This window comes from Mastigoproctus giganteus, chromosome 4 (genome assembly GCF_048544385.1).
Source record: "Mastigoproctus giganteus isolate SK-2022 chromosome 4, ASM4854438v1, whole genome shotgun sequence".
Lineage (NCBI taxonomy): Eukaryota > Metazoa > Arthropoda > Arachnida > Uropygi > Thelyphonidae > Mastigoproctus > Mastigoproctus giganteus.
In genome coordinates, this window is record NC_143578.1 from 202139111 (window position 1) to 202163067 (window position 23957).

The window sequence follows — 23957 nt, forward strand, 5'->3', positions numbered from 1 at the left end:
TGATAGCTGAGAAGAAAGTGGAAGAGAATTTGTTGAAGCTAAAAGTAAATAAGACACTTGGGGCTCATGAAATCTGTCTAGTTATATTAAAAGAAGCAGACAAGAGAGGTTAGCATAATTTGGCTATAATTGTGAGAGCATCCTTGGATTCACGGTGGTCCCTATGGATGGGAGATGTCTCCTATTCATAAAGGGGATTCAGGGGCAAAGTAACTACGGACTTGTAAACTTGACCCCTGTTCCAGGGAAAATAATGGAGTCGATGGTTAAAGAAATAATGCAGGATAATCTTGACAAAAGATGAATATTTGCCAAGATGATCCTGGGTAAAAAAGTGCAGTTATGTGAATTCCCACATAACTGCACTTTCCCAAGGTCACATCTTCTCTGGCCAATCTTATTACCTACTATGATGCAGTAGCAAGGAAGTAGGGCAGAAAATAATTTTGACATCATATCCTTACATTTCAAGAAGGCTTTGACACTTTTTAATGAGTGCTTATAAATTGAATTCATGTAGCTTCAGTTTGTACAGAATATAGTTTAGAGCAAAGTTACTGCTATAGATAAAGGAATGGTTGAGTGGCAGGAGACAGTGTTATTAATGGGCACTGCTTTTCTTATAGTAATGTTATTGGTTGGTGCCTCAGGGTTCAGTGCTGGGCCCTTACTGTTTTTAATATTTATAAACAATTTTGATAACAGCACTTATTATCTAAGTTTGCAGATGATACAAAGATTGGCAGGTTGGTTAATGACTTGACTCAAAGCATACTACAATAAGACCTAGAAAAACTGGACAGATGGGCTGAGAAATATCAATTGAGGTTTAGTATTGATTAATATGGGCAGCAGTAATCCCAGAATAATACAAAAACTTTGTGGTACCACATAAAGGTAGTGAAGAGCAAGAAAGGCTTGGGGGGGAAACTGTGCAGTAATACATGTTCTCTGAGCAGAACAGATAGAATACTAGGACAACTCGTGGGTTTTGTCAGTGATCTACAGAAATTTTGCCAGCAAGGACAAGGAAGTGATTATCTTGTTGTATAAGGTTTCATTGGTTAGGCCACATCTTAAGTACTGCATACAGGTCTGGAAGCCTCATTTTAGGAAGGACGTGGATCTATTGGAATGGGTGCAGTGAAGAGCAACAAAATTAATCAAGGGCACAAAAGAATACCCTTGCCATGAAAGACTTCTACTCTGCAAATTCAGTGCTTGGCAACTAGGAGCCCACAAGGGACCTGGTTGAAATGTTTAATACTTTAAAATGGATTGAGTAAACTAAATTCTTATGACATCCTTACTCTTTCGACATATGTGACATTCAAGAAAGAGTAAGGATGTAAGTAAAATTTGCTTTCAGCCAGAGAGTGATAGATTGTTTGAACAAACTTTCATCTGGTGTTGTGGAAGTGGGTAGTTTAAATAAATTTAAAGAAGAATTAGATTATTATTGGAGGGGATGGAAAGATGACATGGGTAGTTCTATTTTTGGGGGAGGTAGGCTACATAAGCTTGCAGCATCCTTAACACTAATTGTCACATGTTACTACTACTAATACCAAAACATTGGATGCATAGAAAAACAATTATATATATATCAATACTTAATTAATTGGTTATTTAATTTTGCCTTCTATCAATCACAGAAAAAGGAAAAAATGCAGTTAATTTATGAAATGAATGCTGTACATGGTAATGCAGGCAGTATGTACATACTGCAATACAGTCCCCTTAATGCGGGCACCTGTATGTGGTGAGGGGATCTCCCAGTTATACTGCTGGTCCTCCAGATTAGCATCCATGGGGTCCAGTGCCTACGGCCTAGGTTCCAGGCTATGATCACAGGAATCAGTGTGTTTGCTGTATGTTGCAATCTGTGAAAATTCAGAAAGCGGGATCCTGGTGGTTGAGGGGGGGGTCCAACTTCAACACACCACTTTGGCCCCTGCTTCGACAAAACAGGTGGTCCTGGATGGCTCATCCAGGATCAATTGGCTAGTGGTTCACCTGCAAGGATCAACTGTGTCAATGTTATGCCCCTACCCTCATGGTCCAAGAAACATGATTCAGGCTGGTGATGGTGTGGATATGGTGTCTGGGTAGCCCTGGCATCCCATTCCTGGGTGCATTTATTGCTTCCCATTTGGGCCACCATGGTGGGTGGGGAGCCCAGACACTGAACTAATACAAAAACACTTGTAAATCCTGATAATGTAAATTTTTCTTCTGGAACCCCAACACAGTCCCTACCAGAAAATCCGGATGCACTTGATAATGCTACCACAGCTGCAAAAAGACCCAGAACAGAGGAGGTGGCAGGTGATTTTGCTATGGGCTTTTAACTACCCAAGTAGTTAAAAGCCCATACCAAAGATGTCACCCTTCTTTATACAAAATGGGTTTAGAAGGCTTGGCAGGCTTTCTGAAATCAGTAAAGCAGCTACATTCTGCTAACTATAATTGTTATTTCCTACTACCACAGCAGAATGAGGCATCCATAAGTTGTCTTGAAAAACTTGGTGCTGCCGACGATGTTATGCTTCATTGGCTTTGCACCTATATAATATCAGCAAACATAGTAGAAAGAATCTGGAGGAGATAAGTTAAACTTTTGTTTGGTAGCAATAGCAAACTAGAAAAAAAAACGTTCTACAATATCTTATATATCACAGTGTTGTTATACACTTATGTAATACATATAAATTTGCAGAAAACATAATTCCCTTAAATTACTGCCAGAATATTGACACTAGAGAAAAACTAATGATTCCTGTGGATCCAGCACGCTAAATACATATAAGAAACTGTTAAATATAAACAATTTTTGTTACACAGTGTAGTCTTAAGTAAGGAAATTACTTTTTTTTGTCTACCTTAGGAGGAGCTTCAGAGCAAAAGTCAAGGGTCCCCGGCTTCTATTATTGGAAGTAGATCTAGGGAATCATCTCCCAAACCCATCCCTAGACAAAGAACTTCATCAGGACTTGGAGTGACACCTCATCCATCAATCCAAGGTAATTCAAAACTTCCTTTTGTAATTCCAGAATTCTGAATACAATATGTTTGCAGTACCGTATAATTTCAAAAGCTTTGATGTATCTTCTGTGCATAGTTACAAAGGTGCATTTTTTAGGAGTACAACACACGCAGCCTGTTAGTACATTTGCACCTGGCCAACAGATGTCAGTTTTTCAGCCTGCTGGTCTGCAGCCATCTTATTTAGTAAGTAAATATTTTATTGATTATAAAATTATCTATTTTTGAATGAAATATTTGGCTAAAAAAATTAACCATTGGAGCTTGTTTCATTTTAACTTTTTCTTAGATTTATTAATTTTTCTTTAAAATTTCAATATATATAAAAAATAGACTTCAGTGCTCATTTGTAGAATGCTTCAGCACGCTGAACTCCTGAATTTAATCAAACATTAAATTATTTAATGACTTCTCTCCCCCAAACACACATGAATGGCTCAATACATCCGTGATCAATAGCTAAGGGCCCCCAACCTGACCGCCAACATATAAAACCACCACCACATAAACCTGGATGACAGAAGGCATTATGTCTAATAAAATCAATAAAAGGTTGCAGAAAGTAATAGTTAAAAAAATAAATTAGTTAAAATAATTTAGAACAAATTTGAATAACTTCCTTCCTGAAGCGGACTGGGGCTTTTCAACAGTATGTCATAACGTTAGTTAAATGAGTGAGACTTTTAATACAGAGATTATTCAAATAATTATGTAAGCACACAATTGTAGAGTTCATTGAGCATCATAGCTCTGTTGATATTTATCTTAAAATTTTAATGAAATTTTTCTTTAACATTCTCTGATTTTAAAAATAGTTTTTAATTTTTCAAAAAGTATTTTCTAACAAGCACAAATTATTGCTCATGATAGCACTTTGATACATTTGAAGTTTAAAACTGAACAAGTAATAGTGCAAATGTAAGAAGTGCAATATAGTCAAAGAAGCTTTTACAAAAAAAAAAAAAAAAAAAAAATCGGCGCCTCCGTAGGCAGGTGGGAAAGAGCAGCAGTGTGTAGCACGTGCTTCTTGATTAGACTGGGGTTCAAGCCCATCACCACCAAATACGGAGGATGCGGAAAGGTCAGGGAATGACCACCGCATATTCTGGAGCAATATGGCCTTAGTTGCTAATGCTCCTAAAAACCGAATAACAGACAACAAACAAACAAAAAAAATATTTGCTTGTCTCATGAGGTTCCTGAGCAGGGCCTACCTTGTGAGGCCACACACCTTGATTTTTAGTTTGCTGCATAAGCAGCACATAGAGGCAAAGTGTGTTAGTTGTCTGACGGCACCAGGGGTTCCCCTGTCTCCGCATTGTATACTCTGTTTGTGCAACACAGAACTCTGTGAAGGCCAGAGATTTAAAAAGTGTGTGGAGTGGAAGGATGTGTAGTGTTGTGTACCATTGTTCTTCTGACCATTTATCCGTTGGGCTCCTGTTGGGACCCACCGTTACCGCACTTGGCCCCAGGGAGGCAGGTCAGGTATCCACTAGATTTTATTTTGTATTCTGGCAAGCCCTGTCATCTAGTTTCTGAAGGTTTCAGTGGCAAGGACCTATGTGAAAAAAAAAAGGTGGGGGGGGGGGTATGCTAGAATATAAAAGGCCAAGAGAGGTTTTTGTAAGAGCGGTTTAAATGTGGATGTTATTAATTGGTAAATTGTGTGGGGTGTACACTGCGAGTTAGAGTGGGGGGAGACTGAAGGCTGGGGAGGAAAGACAGAGGTATGGGGATGATAGAGAAGGTGATCCCCAGAAAGTCAGTGAGGCAGACCCATGTCTCACCAGGCAAAAGAAGGGGGTGGCAGTGGGGAGGAGACAGGGACCCATCTTCTCTCCCACTGACTGGGGAGGAGAGTAAAATAAAACCAGGCTAGAATGCTTGGCTTGATTGCCAGTGTGGCTTGTGGCAGAGAAGCTGCTGATATCTCCAATGTCTGGGTTTGGAGTCAGGTCCCTGGTTGATCTTGTCTGCAGATACAGTTGCAGATGTCACCCCAATGGAACTTGGATGAAGGAAGTGAAATTCAGTTCAATTGAGCTTCGATGAGGCTGGCAGTTGATGCTACTGGAGAGAGGTGCCCAGAATCTGTCTCAAGTTATTGGTCTTGGTGGTTTAATAGGCTCCTTAATGTTCTTTGTCTGTTGAAGACATCCTGTGTGAAAGTGGTGAAGTATTTATAATTGCCATGGGTATGAATTAGTACATGTACTTGGTCCTTTGGCAAATTAGTAGTCTTTGTGATCAGAAGAGATCTCAAGTCTTCATAGTCAGGACAATCATACATTATATGGTGCCAAGATTCGTCAGTGCCACAGTGGCAGTGCAGATCATCTGTAATGCCCAGAGACGTTAATTTTTCTTGTATCAATCCATGGCTTGTAAGGAGGTACATTATGTACAGGCCAGGGGGAATCCAGCTTGGGGCTTTTGGGAATGCAAACATTACTTCATTGATGAATTTCTTTGTATTTCATTGAAGAGGCCTCTGGAGTCAGGAACAATGTGATTCATCTATGATTCAAATCAATAAAATACCTTTATTAAATATACTGACTATATAAACTGTATATTAAAATAAAATAAAATAAGATGATATTCTTATTAACAAGAATAAAAAAATATAAAAGCGCTAAAAAGATGTTTAAAATTACTAAAAACCACTAAAACCATAGCTTTCAGTAGCAGTGGCTGCCTTCATCAGCAATAATGGTTACAGGTTATCCAACAATCTATATATGTACACCTATATATCACCAGCAGGTACGCAACACAAGCTATGGCACTTGCGTTCAGTCCACTTCCGGTGTGTTGGAACTGGAAATGGCACTGGAACGAACCATTCCATCCCCTACTATCCGGGTATCTCGGAACCCATCGCTCGTATATTGCGCTGGTGTCAGATACACTGTGAGCAGCTTCCGAGTTGGAGACTGCTCACGGTAATATCTGCAATTGAAGATCCTATTGCGACTAATGATACTAGTGGGGTTGTATACAAAATTGAGTGTCCGGATTGTGGGGGAGACGAAACATAGGCTGCGTGATCGCCTGAGGGAGCATGATAGGGCCCTCAAGATGGCTAATTATGTAGGTTCAGCCATAGCTGAACATGCTATGGCTGAACCTACATAATTAGCTGGGAAACTGAGCACGGTATTATGACTAAATAAGCCGTGATTGTAGATAAAGCGCATGGTTTTTGGAACTGGAAATTGTTAGAGAATCTAAGGATATGTTTGTCTGGACATTATAGTCTTAAAAGGGATAAGGGCTGTCGTAATCATCCACTCTTTGAAGCCCTTATCTTAGGAAGAGACGAATGTTTTGGAATGGTTCGTTCCAGTGCTGTTTCAGGTTCCAACAGACGGGAAGTGGACCAAACGCAAGTGCCATAGCTCTTGTTGTGTACCTGCTGGGATGACATATAGGTGTACATATATAGATTGTTGGATAACCTGTACCATTATTGCTGATGAAGGCAGCTGCTGCTGCCAAAAGCTACAGTTTTAGTGGTTTTTAGTAATTTTAAACATCTTTTTAGCACTTTCATATTTTTCATTCTTGTTATAATATCATCTTATTTTATTTATATACAGTTTATACAGTTAGTTTATTTAATAAAGGTATTTTATTGATTTGAGTCAGTGTTTTAGTAGCATTACAGATGAATCATTCTTTGCAATTGCCCCCTTAGTGGATGTCGTCCATTTGTCCTGCCAGGCCTAAAATATTGCAGAAACTTTCCAAAATAATTTAGAAAATCTAAATACAAAGATAATAAAATAATAATCAGTTAAATAGAAATTTAACGGCATCCTCTGTTGAGATGGGGCATAATGGTTAGTCTGTTTTTGAGTTTTTTTTTTTTTTTTTATTTTATTGTAGTTTGTTTACATCTCTGCTGGTGATATTTCAAATAAATTTGGACTTGGTTCCCATCAGAGGGGGGCTGTTAAATTTTTATTTAATTGGCAATTCAAAATTTAATTGATTATTATTTTATTATCTTTGTATTTAGATTTTCTAAATTATTTTGGAGAGTTTCTGCTGCAATATTTTTATTCTTGTTACCCTTCTCTTCTCTCCCTGTTGGTTTGATGTTTAATTTTGACTATTTTTGCTCTTCTGTCTTGCCATGCTGCTGGCATTATTTTTATTTTTTTAATCATCATTCTAATTTATTTTTTTATATTTCAAGCATCATGTAGAGGAATATGCTTTTTGCTGCCTCTGACATTTGCTTTACATTTTTATTTTTTATTATGAAATATTCAGTTTCCAACTATTTCAAACATTAAAATGTGTGTGTGTGTGCGTGTGCTTGCGCATAAAATAATATAAAATATTTATAAAGATACATTGTATGCAATAATACCGTTGAAGGTAATTCATCGCAGATCTATTTTCACACGATTGTTCACAACTCGTTTAAATTAATCTTTATTGTACATAAAGGTACAATACAGTGTATCCATCATGGTATAGTGCCAGGCGTTTCACATGGATAAATATAATAAGATATAGTAAGAAAATAATAACACTGATAATTAATAATAACAATGATTATAACAAAATATCGAAATTGAATCAATAAAGTCCAATCCAGGAACAGATACGTGAACCACTTCTCTGTACATCTACATTAGAGATTTTCGTGGTTCACAGAATAGAGTGACACAGATTGAGTTTTTTCACAGTTCAGAGATAAATTTTACAGTTAAAATTCATCCCCCTATGGTGGGGAGCAGATCACATGCATTTATTAATATCCTTCTCCTGTACTGCTTGTCACGGGCAAACTGGTTCAGATCAACATCTAGTGATTGTATAATCGTCAACATTTTTGTGGGAGAAATCTTTCAGTCATGTGTAGTCTCACATGGGTTGAACATAACTGTGGCCCGGTGGTTCGAGTCCATGACCACCAAATACGGAGGATGCGGAAAGGTCAGGGAATGACCACCACATATCCCCGGAGCAATATGGCTTTAGTTGCTAATGCTCCTAAAAACCAAATAACAAACAACTGTGGCTTTGCTCTCAGTGCAAGAGGAGGAACTCCAGCAGATCACATCCCACATGTTGTGAGTGGAGATCTTTCCCGTGAGCATTTTCACAGTGAAGGTTAGGTGTCTCTGTTCCATCTTCATTGGCAATCATTCCAGACTGAGAGCCATGGCCCATTTAAGTAATCAAAACTTGGCTGCATATAGTGGGTTTAGCGTAGTTTTGGTCGCAGAATCCCAGATTTTTGCTCCGTAGAGGATGCGTTGGAAGATGACAGTTTGTATGTGCCTCTTGTTAGTGCCTGCGTTTTTGACGTACTAAAGGTGCAGCCGACTGGGCTAGCTGGGTGGGTAAAGTGCCTGCCTGGCAACCCAAAGGTCGCGGGTTCGATTCCTGCCTCGGGCTTGGATTAAAGTACTACAAAAACCTTGGGAGGTGCATTATGGCCACAGAAGCCTATGCACCAACAACTACCAAAAAAAAACTAAAGGTACTGTTTTGCCGTCCAGCAATTTCAGCTCATTTGAAGTCGCAGTTGTCCAAATTGGTAGTTGAAGTGTAAATGGCCTGTGGTCTCAATTCAATTTCATTTTCTCGGCAAAGTCAATCATATCTTGAAACAAACATTTATAATTTTCTTCACTGTTATTTGTCATCAACACAAAAACTAAGGGTAGAATTCGATAGTTTTCATTACCGATGGGTTCGTGTATTGTATATAATTGATAAAAAATTGTGGGCATGGTTTTAAATGTACCATCCATAATCCAATATTCAGCACATAATAGGCATTGAATTTTTACTTTTGTTGTAAATAGAAGAATTCTTTCCTCTCCCACTGCAGAATCTTTAACAAGAAATCCCATTTTCTTATTTTCCTTTTTCTTCTTATTATAATAATAAGAAGAAAATTGGATATTTTTTCCTGTTACCCCTTTCAAAATATCCTGCCGGCACCCATGGTCATGCCTAATGTACTTGTCAAAGAAATCCATGAAAATGCAGCTAATAACAAATACCTGTTATAGTTACAGTTTTAGTTATATTAATGATATTTATGACAAGTATTATGCAGCTGCCAAAATACATTACTCTAAATTTTCATATTCTGAAAGTATTCTTAGTTCAAGTTTTTTTATTTTTAACATTTCAGTGCTATACCTATAATTATTGCTCAAATGCCCTATACAAATACCAACATTCAACTTGAAAAATTACCAATTAAATGCAGTATAATAAAGTAAAATTAATTAAGTTGTTTTTATTTGCTGATTGTATTTTAAAACTGTTTGTTTCTGTAACAGAAAACATGATCCTCAAATTGAGATAGGCATTTGTTATTAAAATTTTTATTCTACAAAATTAATCTAATAAGGTAAATTTTTACTTACTAAAATTCTAAATATATAGAATTATAATCATATATTTTTACAATATAGTAATTACTGTCTGGATTTTCGGCTGTTGGGATTCAGGACATTGGGATTTTGGGTCAGACCCCGGTTTCAATATATATCATTTTCTGTCACTCGATGGAAAACAGATTTTTTTTTTTACATATTTACAAAGTGAGATTTGAGAAAGTCCATTGTAATATAATAGTATACAATCAGTGTATCTAATATAATATACAGTTAATGAAGTTGTTTAATTTCATTGTTAATTTATGTTTATACAGTCAAGGGGGGGGTGTGTGTGTGTGTGTGTGTGTGTGTGTACTCAATCTGCATGTTATCTCTGCAAGTTAAATATGATTTTAAATGAATCTTTACCTTTCCATTTATAGAAGTGTTTTTCAATTTAAGCCAGGTGGTCCATACATTCCATATGCAACTCAAACCACACCCTTTCCTGTTCATCCACAGTCATCATTTCCCAGTCATGCAGTTCCACCAGCTGTTGTTACAAGTGTTCCTGACAGCCACCTTCCACTTTTACTATCAGAAACTCGTAATCAAAACACAGAAGTACGCTTAACACTAGGAAAACTAGCAGACAAAGTTGACATGGTTATTCATAAGGTGAGTAGATAAATTAAGTTTTTTTTTCATCACTATTGGCTATAGCTAATATTGAAAAGAATTAACTTTTGTCACAGAATTGTGAACAAACTTATTAGATCAGTTATTTACAATGTAGTGATGAATGTCAGCTTTTTTTACTGAAGTCACTAGTGCTTATGTTATGTCTTTAAGAACTTCAGCTTGCTAGATTACAGCTATTTTATTAAATCATTTAATATATTTACTTAAATTTAATATGAATATATTTAAAAAATATATTCATATTAAATTTATGATTAAATAATTATTCATGTTGTGGAGAGGTAGAGTTGGAATTTGGAGGGAATGCTACTTTCAATTTCAGAGAATGCTATTTTCAATCACAACAACAACAACAAGGTTTGGAAGGAGAAATATGTGCTGGAAGCATCATATTGGAGATCTGCTTCTCATAGTTTGAATTGAGATTATTGGTCATAATGTAAAACTTTACCAACTGTGCCAACCATGGCAATGAACAATTCCAAGCTACCCATATTATTGATAATTTGATAGAAATTGAGTCTCTTTTGCTACAATTCATAAAAACAACCAATAATGTAGACACTGTGATTGTGGAGAATAACTTCAGATTTGGCTTGGCTAGCATAAAGTTCTTAATTGAACCCCACAGAACGTCTTAAGAATGGATAGACTGTCCATTAAATTAGAGCTTAGTCAGTATGCATCTTTGCAAAAAGCTATATGTTACTGTAAGTTAAAGTTATTCCAGAAAAATCATGGCCAAGGTCATAGGTAGATGAAAAACAGGTGGAAAACATACACATTAATAATTTTATTAACAAACGTTCATTATCTTGAAAAATATTAGTACCCAAATATCTGAGAGTATAATGTGTATATAATAAAAATTAAAACTTTGCATGCACCAGGTATTTCTGTTACCTGATGTGATATTCTCCAGTTGTTTGCATCTTGGATTCTTGTTGAGGTATTATTCAAAGTGACAAATGGTGCCAAAAAAAAAAGAAAGAAAGAAAGAAAAAATCATAAAATAAAATCCTTCCACAATATGAGATGATATTTTACTATCATAATTAACTACCCACTAGCTGAAGACAAATTTCTGCACATCTACCTTGCAAAAATCCTTCCTCAATTTAAGTTTTGCCTTCTCATGTGTATTGTCTGAGCATAAGGAAGAATGCCATTATATTTGGCTTATTCAATTCATTCAAAGCCTTAAACACCTCAGTCAGATCTTCTTGCTGCAATTTGCAGAATCGATGACTTTCTTAGTAAGAATGCCTTCCCCCCCCCCCCCCACCTCCAAATAATCTGATTGCCCTTCTCTGCAAGGGATGCAATGCAAAATGAAAGAAGGATGAATGAAATGAATAATTGAAGGAGTGTGAGAGACTGAGTGAATGCACTGGGCACTGAATGATAAAGTGAAATAGCAGTTGTGGTAAGAGGGAATTTGATAGTACAATAGACTCTCGATTTTCCGGGATAGATGGTAAAAAAAAAATCCCGGATAATCGATTTCCCAGTTAATCCAAAAATACTGTAAGTATTTTTGGATTAATAAGAAGTCCCGTTCCAGGACTTCTTATTTAAGTCGAGTTTTACGTAACTAGGGAATGACTAATAAAATATTGCTCCTATATCCGTGATATGCCAAAATTACAAAAACCACATAATATCCTCAGAAGAATGAAGAAAAATAGTTATGTATTTTTAATTAGTTCAATTAAAACTTGAAAAATCTTGGGGACAGCAGTGAAGTTGCTGGAGTGGCACATAAGAAAAGAAAACATTAAAGGAAGAAATTGTACAGTAAAAACTGATATGTATTTCGTAGCCTTGGTTATCATAGTTAACTTCATTGGTGCCAATCCCTTCACCGCTTCTTGTATTCTGTCTTTTTCCTATATTATTGTGTTCACTGTTGACACTGACAAATCTAAATTCCGCCCGATACTTGTTTATGTTGACCATTTTCAAACATCCTTATTTTAATTTTCTGATCCAAATCGATTGCTTTCCTTTTTTTTTTTTTTTTTTTTGATAGATTTACTAGTACCGCTGTCGCTTATTCTCTTAGTTGGCACCATGATAACAGTCAAAATGAAATTTTATGTAAAGAATTTCACAGGGTTAAGACTCACTATTATCTCACTATTATCACCCCACGTGAGCTCACATTTTACTAAAACACCTTTCTGGAGGTCACTACCATAAAACATCCTGAAAAAGGCCTCTGAGGTTGGGAAAATTCATATTTTAGCATTAAATCAGCTCACACACCAACCATAAGAATAAGTATTTACTGTAACTAAAATATTTACATATTAAAATAAAATAAAATAACTATTTACAAAAACTGCTATTATATTAAATTAAATTATATACATGTAAAAACATTAAAACTGTGATAAAATCCTTAAGATAAAATGCACTAAAATAAACCGGATTAAAAGCGATAAAAACAGTAAAAGTCTCTGGAGCTTTCGGAAGCATCGGCTTCCTTCCTCAGCAGTAACAAAACTTCCTGCAGCACGTCCATATATAACAGGCTCACGGTACCTATACACGTGGTGCAGTCGGCGCATGGTCTGAACTGGAAGCGGAAATAGCTCGGGAACGTGTTAAGCAGAACCGTTCATCCGTACTTAGGATGATAGTTTCAAACAGAGGATGCATACGCATACCTCTGTCCCTATTCATAATATTGTGGTCGGATGAACAGATTCGTAGGCTCTCGAGCCATTTACGGTTCCAGAACCCATGCGCTCGATCCACGATAACCGCATCCTCTGGGGAAATTTGATGCTGCTTCTCCCAAAAATGTTCGGCCACAGCAGACTTATTGTAATCAGCAGTTTTTATAGCATTTGCATGCTCCCCCAGACGATCCTTGAGCTGTCGTTTTGTCTCGCCCACATAAACATTCCCCATAATCCGGGCATTTTATCCTGTATACTACTCCACTACTCAGGTCCTTTGCTATTGGGTCTTTTACCTGAGACAACACTGTGTGCAACCTCCGCCCGGGAAGCTGCACACAGTGTGTTTTATAACCCCGCAAAACTCTAGCGAGATGCTCAGTAACGCCCGGATAGTAAGGAATGTATGCGGTAGCCACAGGAACAAATGGTTCCTGGCGGTTAGACTCTATTCCTTTACTAAATCTGTCTATGATCCTCTGGGGGTATCCGCATTTTCTAAGGTCTGCTGTGACTCGTCTAATTTCACATTCTTTGTCCTCAGAGGTGGTGCAGTGTGATCCTGCTCTATCTAGTAGAGCTTTCACTACACTATTCTTATGTTGCCCAGCTTGTGCTGAACTATAATGGGTGTACTGGCCTCTGCACATAGGTTTTTTAAACACAGAAGTTTTGAGCCTAGGGCCTACCCTAGAGACCAGTACATCCAAGAAAGGAAGGGTACCTCCTGTTTCCACCTCTGAGGTAAATTGTATAAATTGGGAGAAGCTATTAAGCCAATGAAGTGCATCATCCTCTCTCCCCTTCTGGACCACGGTAAAGGTATCATCAACATACCTTTTCCATTTCTTTATGGGAAACTGACATCCACTAAAAACCCTGTCCTCTAACTCCTCCATGGCCAGATTGGCCACGATGGCGCTAATAGGAGATCCCATGGCTGTACCGTGAACCTGTTTGTACATAACACCTTGCTACACCATAGTGGTGCTGGCCAGACAAAGTTCCACACCCGAACAAATATCCTCTACATTTAAAAGCGATCTATTACTCAAAGAGACATCATTACTCAAAGATTTTCTAACACAATATATTCCATGTTTAATTGGAATGCATGTGAATAGTGACACCACATCAAAAGAAATCATGCTCTCGTTTTCATTTATAATCAAATCTTTCACAAAATTCACAAATTCTTTACTGTCTTTTATGACATAGTTGGACTGGCCCACTATAGGCGGAATCAATTTAGCCAAATACCCTGACAAAGCATATGTGGGGCTTCCTATAAATGATACAATAGGTCTGACAATGAACCTTTTACAGAACAATAATACGTATAAAGTTACTCAGAGAAACCCGTTGGTTGGCCTAGAACGGCGCGTTAATAAACTGGTACAGGATTGGTTAAAGGCAGAGAAGATTTCCAGGGAGACCTTTTGGTTCTTACATGCTACTGGATGTCAACTCCCGAGGTTTTATGGACTTCCAAAAACTCATAAGACAGAAGTCCCACTCAATAAGTCTGCTGTGGCCGAATATTTTTGGGAGAAGCAGCATCAAATTTCCCCAGAGGATGCGGTTATCGTGAATCGAGCGCATGGGTTCTGGAACCGTAAATGGCTCGAGAGCCTACGAATCTGTTCATCCGACCACAATATTATGAATAGGGACAGAGGTATGCGTATGCATCCTCTGTTTGAAACTATCATCCTAAGTACGGATGAACGGTTCTGCTTAACACGTTCCCGAGCTATTTCCGCTTCCAGTTCAGACCATGCGCCGACTGCACCACGTGTATAGGTACCGTGAGCCTGTTATATATGGACGTGCTGCAGGAAGTTTTGTTACTGCTGAGGAAGGAAGCCGATGCTTCCGAAAGCTCCAGAGACTTTTACTGTTTTTATCGCTTTTAATCCGGTTTATTTTAGTGCATTTTATCTTAAGGATTTTATCACAGTTTTAATGTTTTTACATGTATATAATTTAATTTAATATAATAGCAGTTTTTGTAAATAGTTATTTTATTTTATTTTAATATGTAAATATTTTAGTTACAGTAAATACTTATTCTTATGGTTGGTGTGTGAGCTGATTTAATGCTAAAATACCATAAAACAATTTGCACATTCCGGGTTATTGGGCTTTTCTGTTACTGCAATTCATTATAAAAGGGTAGTAAACTCGATCGTAAACTTGATCGTATTGCATTTGCGATAATACCGATGGCTGGAATTCTGTGGGATTTTACATTATTATGGTGGAATTGTGCCCCCTTCACTGAAATCTTCAGCCATATAAAAAAAAAACCTAAATAACTTTAAAAAAATCTTTTCTTCATTCCTATTTTTAAGCTTGTGACTCCAAATCCCATGTGCCGTGATTGCCTTTATTGATTGCTTATTATTCTGTTTTAAATTTTACAATCTTAAAAAAGGAAAAAAAAAATTAACGTAAGTTCGAAGTTACGTAATTCAGGGATTTGCTATAGTACAGTATATCCAAAAATGTTCAGCAACCTACATAAAAAATATGGTGATAGAACAGATGCACCATTTTCAAGCTTTTGAATAATTTCAAGTTTTTGTTTAATTGAAAGTGCAACTCGTTGGTATTTACCCATCATTTTCGCGATTTCTAAACAAAAAAAATTTTCGTTATCCCTGACATAAATAACGAAACAATTTTTCTCTTAGGGGTATGATGAAACAGAACAATCGAAGCGATGCACTAAAACAAACTAAAAATTTTTTTTTTTTTGAGCATGGAGGTTGCAAGATAATAATATCCCAATGACGACTTTATAATGCCCTGCTTGTCGCTTATTTACGACTTGCAAAACATCTGTTTATACCTATTCTGGTTGTTTTATTTTTTTTATTTGGAGTCTTGAAGTGTCCCGGTTAAACCGATCCCGGTAAATCGAGCGTCTGCTGTATAAACCAGAGCTGTGATACTCAATACATTCTATGTTGATTTCAATATTTGTAAAAGAATAAGAGAAATTCACCTGAGTTTGATACATAGAACACTTCCATATGATACTCTCCAGAAATTAAAACGAATATAACATTACAGTAAAAATTAAATTAAAAAATCGAAAATATTACATTACAGTAAAAATTAAATTGTAAAACAATTAAAAAAAACAATTGAGCACAATTAAAAATCAACTGAATGCAATTAAAAATGAAGTAAAAAATTAATTAAAATAATTTAACGAAAATATTGCAAAACGATTTTTCTTCCTTAAAGGAAGTAAAATCGTTTTTCAATATTTTCGTTAAATTCTTTTAATTTATTTTTTACTTAATTTTTAATTGCGTTCAATCAACTTTTAATTGTGCTCAATTTATTTTTTACTGTAATGCTATATTCGTTTTAATTTCTGGAGAGCATCATTTGAGTGTCATTGGTCCTTGAGGTCGCAGACATTCTCTCAGATATGCTAGACAAGCTGCGCTACCTGGGAATCTAAAACACTGATTGAACTGATATTTGTGCGATGCTCAAATCAAGTGGACTCAATTTCGGCAAAGTCCGGATGGTCTGTGACAGCAAATCCTCTACTTGCACATTCACGATGGGAATGTTATTAATCCTGGTTATAACCCTCATTCGCAAGCACACTGTGGGTGACCACCCAGGTGTGAACCAACGTAAGCAGGAGTCAAAGTGTGGTGCCCACACCACACGGAGGAATGCCACTCCCCTCTGTGCTACAAGGCAATACTAGATGGTAGATGACTCTCATCAACTGGTGCAATACTACCTCTTTGCTTATTGGGGGCTTGAAGTGGTGGAACCCATGTTTAGTCTCCAGAGCTAAGTTCTGGTCAACCCTTTCCCATCTCTTCCATCATGCAGTATGATTGTCTTTTGAGGTTGTGATGAACACCGTGGTGAGATTCAACCTTCCTTACATTTCGAGAGTATAGCTCTAAAACGGTGTTTGCAGGCCAGCTGCTAGTTAGTACACTGGACCGAACCTATTAGTAACTCTCTAGGAGACTTCCGTATCAGCTAGTGTATAATCTTGCTACCTCTACTCTGCCAGATAGTTACTGAGGGAGTCTGAGTAGTGTGTTTGTGGAGAAACATTGTTGAGGCCTGGGTTTATTCTAACCATGTGTACACCATATCCAAAAATTTCCTTACTTCATACAGAATGTCCCTTCCTCGCCCCCACTTTTTCTTACTATTCAATACACCATGAACTGTCAAACTAATAGAGCAAAGTTATCTGCAAAATGATCTAAACCTCTCAAACACTTCCTAGTTCATTTCACAAATATACATGATCTAATCTCAATGATGTCCATTTCCATTTACAGTCTGCCAAACCCCATGTACTTTTTCTTACAGAATCCCAGTTATCCGTTGACCACTGCTCATCTCAGTTGCCCAAATTATTTGCTGTATGATTCCTTTTGCCTCAAAGGTGGTGCTTGTGCATATGTCCATTCTGATATTCCCTGTCAGAGACTCTATAATTTGAAATCTGCTCTTTTCGATTTTCTCTGGTTTGCCTGTATAAACTAACACATTGGTCCTTGCTACTAACAACACCAACATACCCGCTGCTACCTTCCTGAAATGCAAACTTGCAGCCAGGACTGCTCCCCAACTGAATAGTAATAGTAAGCTGAGGGACCTGGGATGGCAGCGAAGAGAGAATGGATATGAATAAGTGAGCTGTATACTTGTAAGAATGAATGGAAGCATGGATGTAAGTGAGAAAGAACAAAGTTAATTCCTATTATTGCTGTAAATGACTTTGTTGTTCTTTGTAAATTAACATATTTATAATAACACTATACACCATTGCACTCTCCCCCTTGAGAAAGAAGATGAATACCCGTTAAAAAAAAATTTATAACTTAATAGAAAATGTAAGGGGGAAAAAAAAAGTAATAAAATATAAGGAAAAAAGTACAAAACAAAATGCAAGCAGTGTGAATTAGGATTAAGTGAATTAAATTCTCTCCCCACATGATAGGATGATGGGTGGATGACCATGTAGGCCCCCTTGCCTATCCAAGCAGACATCATGCCATAGCTATTTAGCTGGCATGGCGTGGGATGCAGACACTGGTCGGCAAGACTTATCTCTGACCAGTGTAGGAATGAGCAGCAAAAAGGCACTCCAACATAGGCATCCCTATCCCTACTTTTACTCCTACCATGTGGGTTGGGTGTTCTCTCGCTCCTCCATTCCCTTCCCCCTCAACAACCTGGTGGGTAATTCCACTCCTGGGGCAGGATGGGCATTCTACCCCAGGGGACCTTCTGTCCCCCTTTCAACTAGGCGGCACCTTTACTACTGCCTTCTGTAGCTGTTGTTAGCTGTTATATGGTTTTTAGGAGCATTAGCAACTAAGGCCATATTGCTCCGGGATATGCGGTGGTCATTCCCTGACCTTTCCGCATCCTCCGTATTTGGTGGTGACGGGCTCGAACCCCGGTCTAATCAAGAAGCGTGCGTTATGCACTGCTGCTCCTTCCCACCTGGCTACGGAGGCGCCCTACTGCCTTCCTCTTTCACTCTACCACTTTAACAACCTGACACTTCTTGTCTTCCCACTATCACCTTCAACCTTTTCATTGTTTGGTCTGTTGTTTATTTAGACTTTTATTTCCTTTCAATTAGTTATTAGTGCATTCTCAGCTGTGAGTATAATCAGCAACAAGCAACAACTGAGCAATTAAAAAATGTCTTTAGGCTTAGCAATGGCAAGGTTTGTAGGTTGTGTGTGGCCAGCATGAGGTACACTAATATGGGAAATGACCCATGGCCCAAATGAGTTTGACACCCCTGATGTACTCTTTCAAAAATACTGCCTTCCCATATTTTTCATTCATCACTACCGTAAGTGAGTGTGGTACTATGCAGTTAGTACATTAATCTAGGATTACTGTATACCTTAAATTTGTTGTTATTATTTGGTTTTTTGGAGCATTAGCAGCTAAAGCCATATTGCTCCGGGAATATGCGGTGGTCATTTCCTGACCTTTCTGCATCCTCCGTATTTGGTGGTCAAGGGCTCGAACCCCGGTCTAATCAAGAAGTGTGTGCTATGCACTGCTGCTCCTGCCTGGCTACGGAGGCACCAATCTTTAAATTTGTCAATGCTAAACTTCATTTTGCCACTTCTCAACCTATCTTCCTAGTTTTACTAGATCTCATTCCAGTATCATACCTGATTACTGTCATTAATCACTCTCCCAATCTTTGTATCATCTGAAAATTTGGGCATTAAGTCCTGTGTGCCTTCATTAATATCATTACTGAAAAAAAAAAAAAAAAAAAAAAAAAGTGCCCCAAAATTGAACCTAGGGGAGACTAATAAAAAATTTTTCCAAGAAGAGCAGAACTCATTGATAACTACTATTGATATTTTTCAACTCAACCATCCATTTATCCAGAGCAGCAACTTTGCCTTACCACCACACTGCTCAACTTTATATAGCATTCTTTTTATGTGTAACAATATCAAAAAAACTTTTCTGGAATCCAGCTATCTGATGTATTATTGTTTGCATCCAGTTCTTCTGTCACTGTGTCATACTATCCAGTCAGAATGTTAAAACAAGACTGCCCCTTAACAAATCCATCCTGTGACTGCAATATAAATACATTCCAAGTTAGATGGCTTTGCATTACTTCTTTAACCAGTAACTCCATTATTTTCCTTGGAACAGAGATCAAGCTAACAAGTCTGTAATTATTCATGTTGCCCTTTGCTCTCTCCCTTTGTGAATTGGGGATACATTTGTACCTCTCCAGACTTCCCCTGAATCCAAATATGCTCTCATAATTATGGCTAAGGATTTTCTTACCTTCTTTGCTGCCTCCCTTAATATAATTGGATAGATTACATCAAACCTTATGTCTTTTTTACATTCAGCTTCAACAATTTATCTTCCACGTTCCTCTCACTTACCATAAAATCATTCAGCTCCCTGTTAGAATTTGATAAATTTCTGGCATCTCCATCCCTAAAAATTAATTCCTCTCCGTGAATGTAGATGCAAAGTACCTATTCAGTTTGTAAGCAACCTGAAGTATGTTCAACAGTGAAACTATTCATATGTAGTGGACCACTATGATTCATCCCATTTTCTAGTGCCTTTGCTGTGTATCTTTGCATTATTTACCAGACCTCTCATAATCTACCTTAGCTTGCCTAACCTCCTTTATGACTTGATTGCAAATTAGTTCATATGTATTTTATGCTTCTGTATCACCTGATAATTTATATACATCTCACACATTCTTCTAAAGGCTCATTATCACATCTGACATCCATTGAGGTCTAAGTCTGTAAAAGTATCTCTTAATTGGTATAAAAAGCTTAGTAACTTCTACAATTGCATCCTGAAATGCTTACCATATAAAATTTTTTGTTGATAGCTTCATCAGTTGGTTTCACTGCACAGAATTTAAAAACTCTGAGTCCACTGTAGTCACCTTTACAAAAGCAAAAGCCCTTCCCTTTGCCCCTTGACAGTAGTTACATTTTTCAGTAAATCCCACCTCAATACACTACAATCACTTCCATGTAGTGAGTCTTTTATCTGCAGACTCTTAATGCATGAAGGCTCACTGCTAATAATCAGATCCAGAGTATTGCTTTCTCTCATTGCCTCTCTAATGTGCTAGTGTAGGAAACAGTCATCCAACAAATTCACAGATGTTTTGCTACGGTGTGAGTTACCAATCCATAGGATGGGTTGGTTGGTCACTCACAAACTAGCAAGACTTTTGTGGTCACAAGTTGGTCACTCGTATCATAGTTCCTGTATCATATAAATTATTACTTAATATGTCATTCTCTCCTATAAATAATGTAGAATGTTGTAAATTATTTGGGTGATATGTATATGCTGTTTTCGTATAAGATTGAAATTATTTGAATCTACTGTTTTTATTAGCTATATTGTTACTTTTCATTTGTGAAAATAAAATCAGCAGCCATAGAGTGTTGTTGTATGTTATATTACCTAACTGATCTTTGATAACAAAATGCGATACTGCATCTGAATTATACATTCCATTTCAGTTATCACTTTTTTTTATTTCCTGGTAATGAATGCATTTGTTTTTTACTTCTGTTTCATGAAATTGCTGCTTTCCACTCCACAATTTTTTTAAAAATAATTCTTTTGTCATTATTTGCAAGAGGAGATGCAATAAATAACTACAGTTGTACAGCTGGCTGTTTGTTTACATAGCAATAAAGGTACCTATTGAAAAGCAGCCATCACATACAACTGTTGTATGTGTTTATTTTTTTCTTCAAATAAAAGTGGTTTACATTTGTTTCAGAAGTAGTACACTGATGATGGTTAAGATTAAACTGATGATGGGGAACAATATTCCCATTAAAAACAAAAATCAGCTGATTGAGCAAAATTTAAATGTAGAAATTGTAAAATCTTAAGAGTAATACTTAGTCCAGTTTTAACATTATAAACTACTCTAATGATTTTGATGACATCATCTCCAATTTTGGCATAATGCCCTTTATCCTTTTTTTGAGGTCATTTATGAAAATAAGAAATAATAGTGGTCCCCGAACTGATCCTTGAGGATCCCACTTCTAGCATTTACTCAATCTGCAGAATGCCCATTAATCGTAATACCCTGAAGAAGAGCAGAACTCTTCCCCTGCAGCCTCCCTGCTAATTTTCTAGTCTTTTCCTCTGATTCCATCTTATACAGTAAGCTATGTACCAAGACCAAGTCATGCTGGTATCCAAGTAAACAATATAGAGATTATTTCCTACATACAGCTCGTGAGTGATTCTGTTGGAATATCTAATCAGTTTGATTAAATATTTTCCCTTTACAAAACCATGCTGTGTTTTTCCTTCAGAATTCCATTTATGTCTAAGTAATCCTGTACTGCACTCAATCACTTCTTGCATGATTTTCCCTACCACTGTAGTCAGACTGACCATATTGATGGTTACCCTCTTACTCTTAGAACAACCTTTATGTACTGGCAATACATTGGCATTTCTCCAAGGGAATCTCTCCTGAGTCCATTGATGTTCCCATAATTAACTTTAATGGTTCAATTCACTCTCTTGTGCCTTCCTCAGAATTGCTGAGTATATGCATTTGGTTTCTCTGCACATTGAAAAGTCTTTCATCTCTAAATATTGATGCCAAGTACCTGATTAATTCATCTGCAACTTTGCTGCACCCATTACTCTGTAAATATTGATGCCAAGTACCTGATGAATTTATCTGCAACATGAGTTGTGTTATTCAAGACTTTGCTGCACCCATTACACAAGAGTCTGATCTGATTTTCTTCTTTGTATTCAAAGACATTTGTTTTATACAGTCAGTCCTCGTATAACACGTGTTTACCCTACACGAATTCAATCATACACAATTTATAAATAGGGGAACAATATCTTATATAACACGAACCGAATTCGCTTATGCACGATTCGCCTTTGTGTTTACAAGAAATGGCAGTCGAACACAGAATCACCCCAACCGAACGTAACACGATAGGAATGAAGAGAAGATTCTGAAAATGTATTTATGTTTTTTATATCAGTGAAGGGGAAACACATTTCACCATAACAACGTAAAAACCAACAGAATTCCAGCTATCGGTATTATCGCAAATGCAATTAGATCGAGTTCACTACCAGTTTATAACAGATTCCACTAGCAGAAACGCAACTGGAAATTGTTTTTATTGTTTTATGATAGTAACCCCCAGAAATGTGCTTTAGTAAAATGCGAGGTGTTAATTGTGAATCTCTGCCTTTACGGTGTTGTTTATTCAGTTGCTACAAGCGCGCAGCTTTGTGTATCAAGCGTGCCTCCTCCTTTTGTAATTGTGCTTTATTCCCCAAAAATGAGTAAAATACTTAAAAGGTGTGAAAAGGAAGCGTCCTGGTGAAGATACTGCAGATTCACAGAGAAAAACAAAAGCAATATCGATAAACAGAGGCGGACTGGGTCAAAAATTCTTACCTGGGAAAATTTATAGTGGCCTCATACTATGGTTTATGGCCAAAATCACACTGGCCTCTGGCCCACCGGGGTTTCCCCAGTAAGGCTTATGGCCAGTTCGCCTCTGTCGATAGAGAAAAAATATGAAATTGTGAAACGCTTTGAGCGAAATGAAAGACCATGTGATATTGCACGTGCTACAGGCCTAAATGAGGCAACGCCGAGAATTACAAAGAATGCAGAGAAAATAAAAAACTTTCATAGCAGGAAAAACTCAAAGTGTAATTAAAATCCATTAGATTAAGACACAAAGAATTGGAAGAGATGGAACGGCTGTCATCTGTTTGGATAGAAAATCCTTTGTGACCTGATTACAGACTAGCTTATATCTGTCATAGGCTTCTGAGTCGCTTGATAATTTATATGCATCCCATGCATTTTTCTTCTCTGTTACGAGTCTCATTAGTTCATTTGATAACCATTTAGGCCTAAACCTTGAACAATATTTCTTAATAGGTATGAAACTTTTAGTAGCATCCACGATTAATTCCTTGAATGCTTCCCAATTAGAATTTACTGTTGGTAACATCATCAGTTTATCCCACTGTACAGAATTTAAAAACTTTCTAAGACCACTGTACTCACCTTTACAGAAGCAAAAACCCTTTCCTTTACCCCTGATGGTAATTATATCTTTAAGTAAATCCCACATCAGTACACTGTGATCACTGCCACCTAGTGGGTCCTTTATCTGCAAATTCTTAATACACGAATGATCACTGCTGATAACCAGCTCAAGAGTATTACTCTCTCTGGTTGCCTCTCGAACATTCTGCTGCAGAAAACAATCATCCAATAAATCCACAAAAGTCTGACTAGTGTGTGAGTGACCAACCCACAAGTTCCAGTCAATATCTGGGAAGTTAAAATCCCCCATTATAAGACATTCTGATTTACTGGCCCACTCTATTTCTCTGTATAATTGTTCATTGTACTCATTCGAGCCATTAGGCCTATAACACACTCCTACTCTTATTTTTGCTTTCGCAGTGCTTATGTCACACCAAACTGACTCAACAGTGCACTGTTCATCTATATCAACTGGGTGCACTTATTTTGTTTTTATATTTTTCTTAATTAACAGCATAACACCTCCTCCCTTTCTATCCTTTCTGTACACAT

The 23957-nt window shown here is 37.1% G+C and overlaps 1 protein-coding gene across 6 annotated transcripts in view; it reads left to right on the plus strand.

Annotated features, from left to right (window-relative positions):
- The window catches only part of LOC150087330 (FK506-binding protein 15-like), a 373115-nt gene that overhangs the window by 150958 nt on the left and 198200 nt on the right, over positions 1–23957 (plus strand). For 5 of the 6 annotated variants that reach the window (XM_090371133.1, XM_090371131.1, XM_090371135.1 and 2 more), the window contains 3 exons: positions 2888–3023; positions 3143–3231; positions 9867–10082. In XM_090371133.1, coding sequence (XP_090227259.1) covers positions 2888–3023; positions 3143–3231; positions 9867–10082 — 441 coding nt within the window. The remainder of the gene's footprint in view (positions 1–2887; positions 3024–3142; positions 3232–9866; positions 10083–23957) is intronic. The other variant, XM_090371134.1, reaches the window with a different exon arrangement.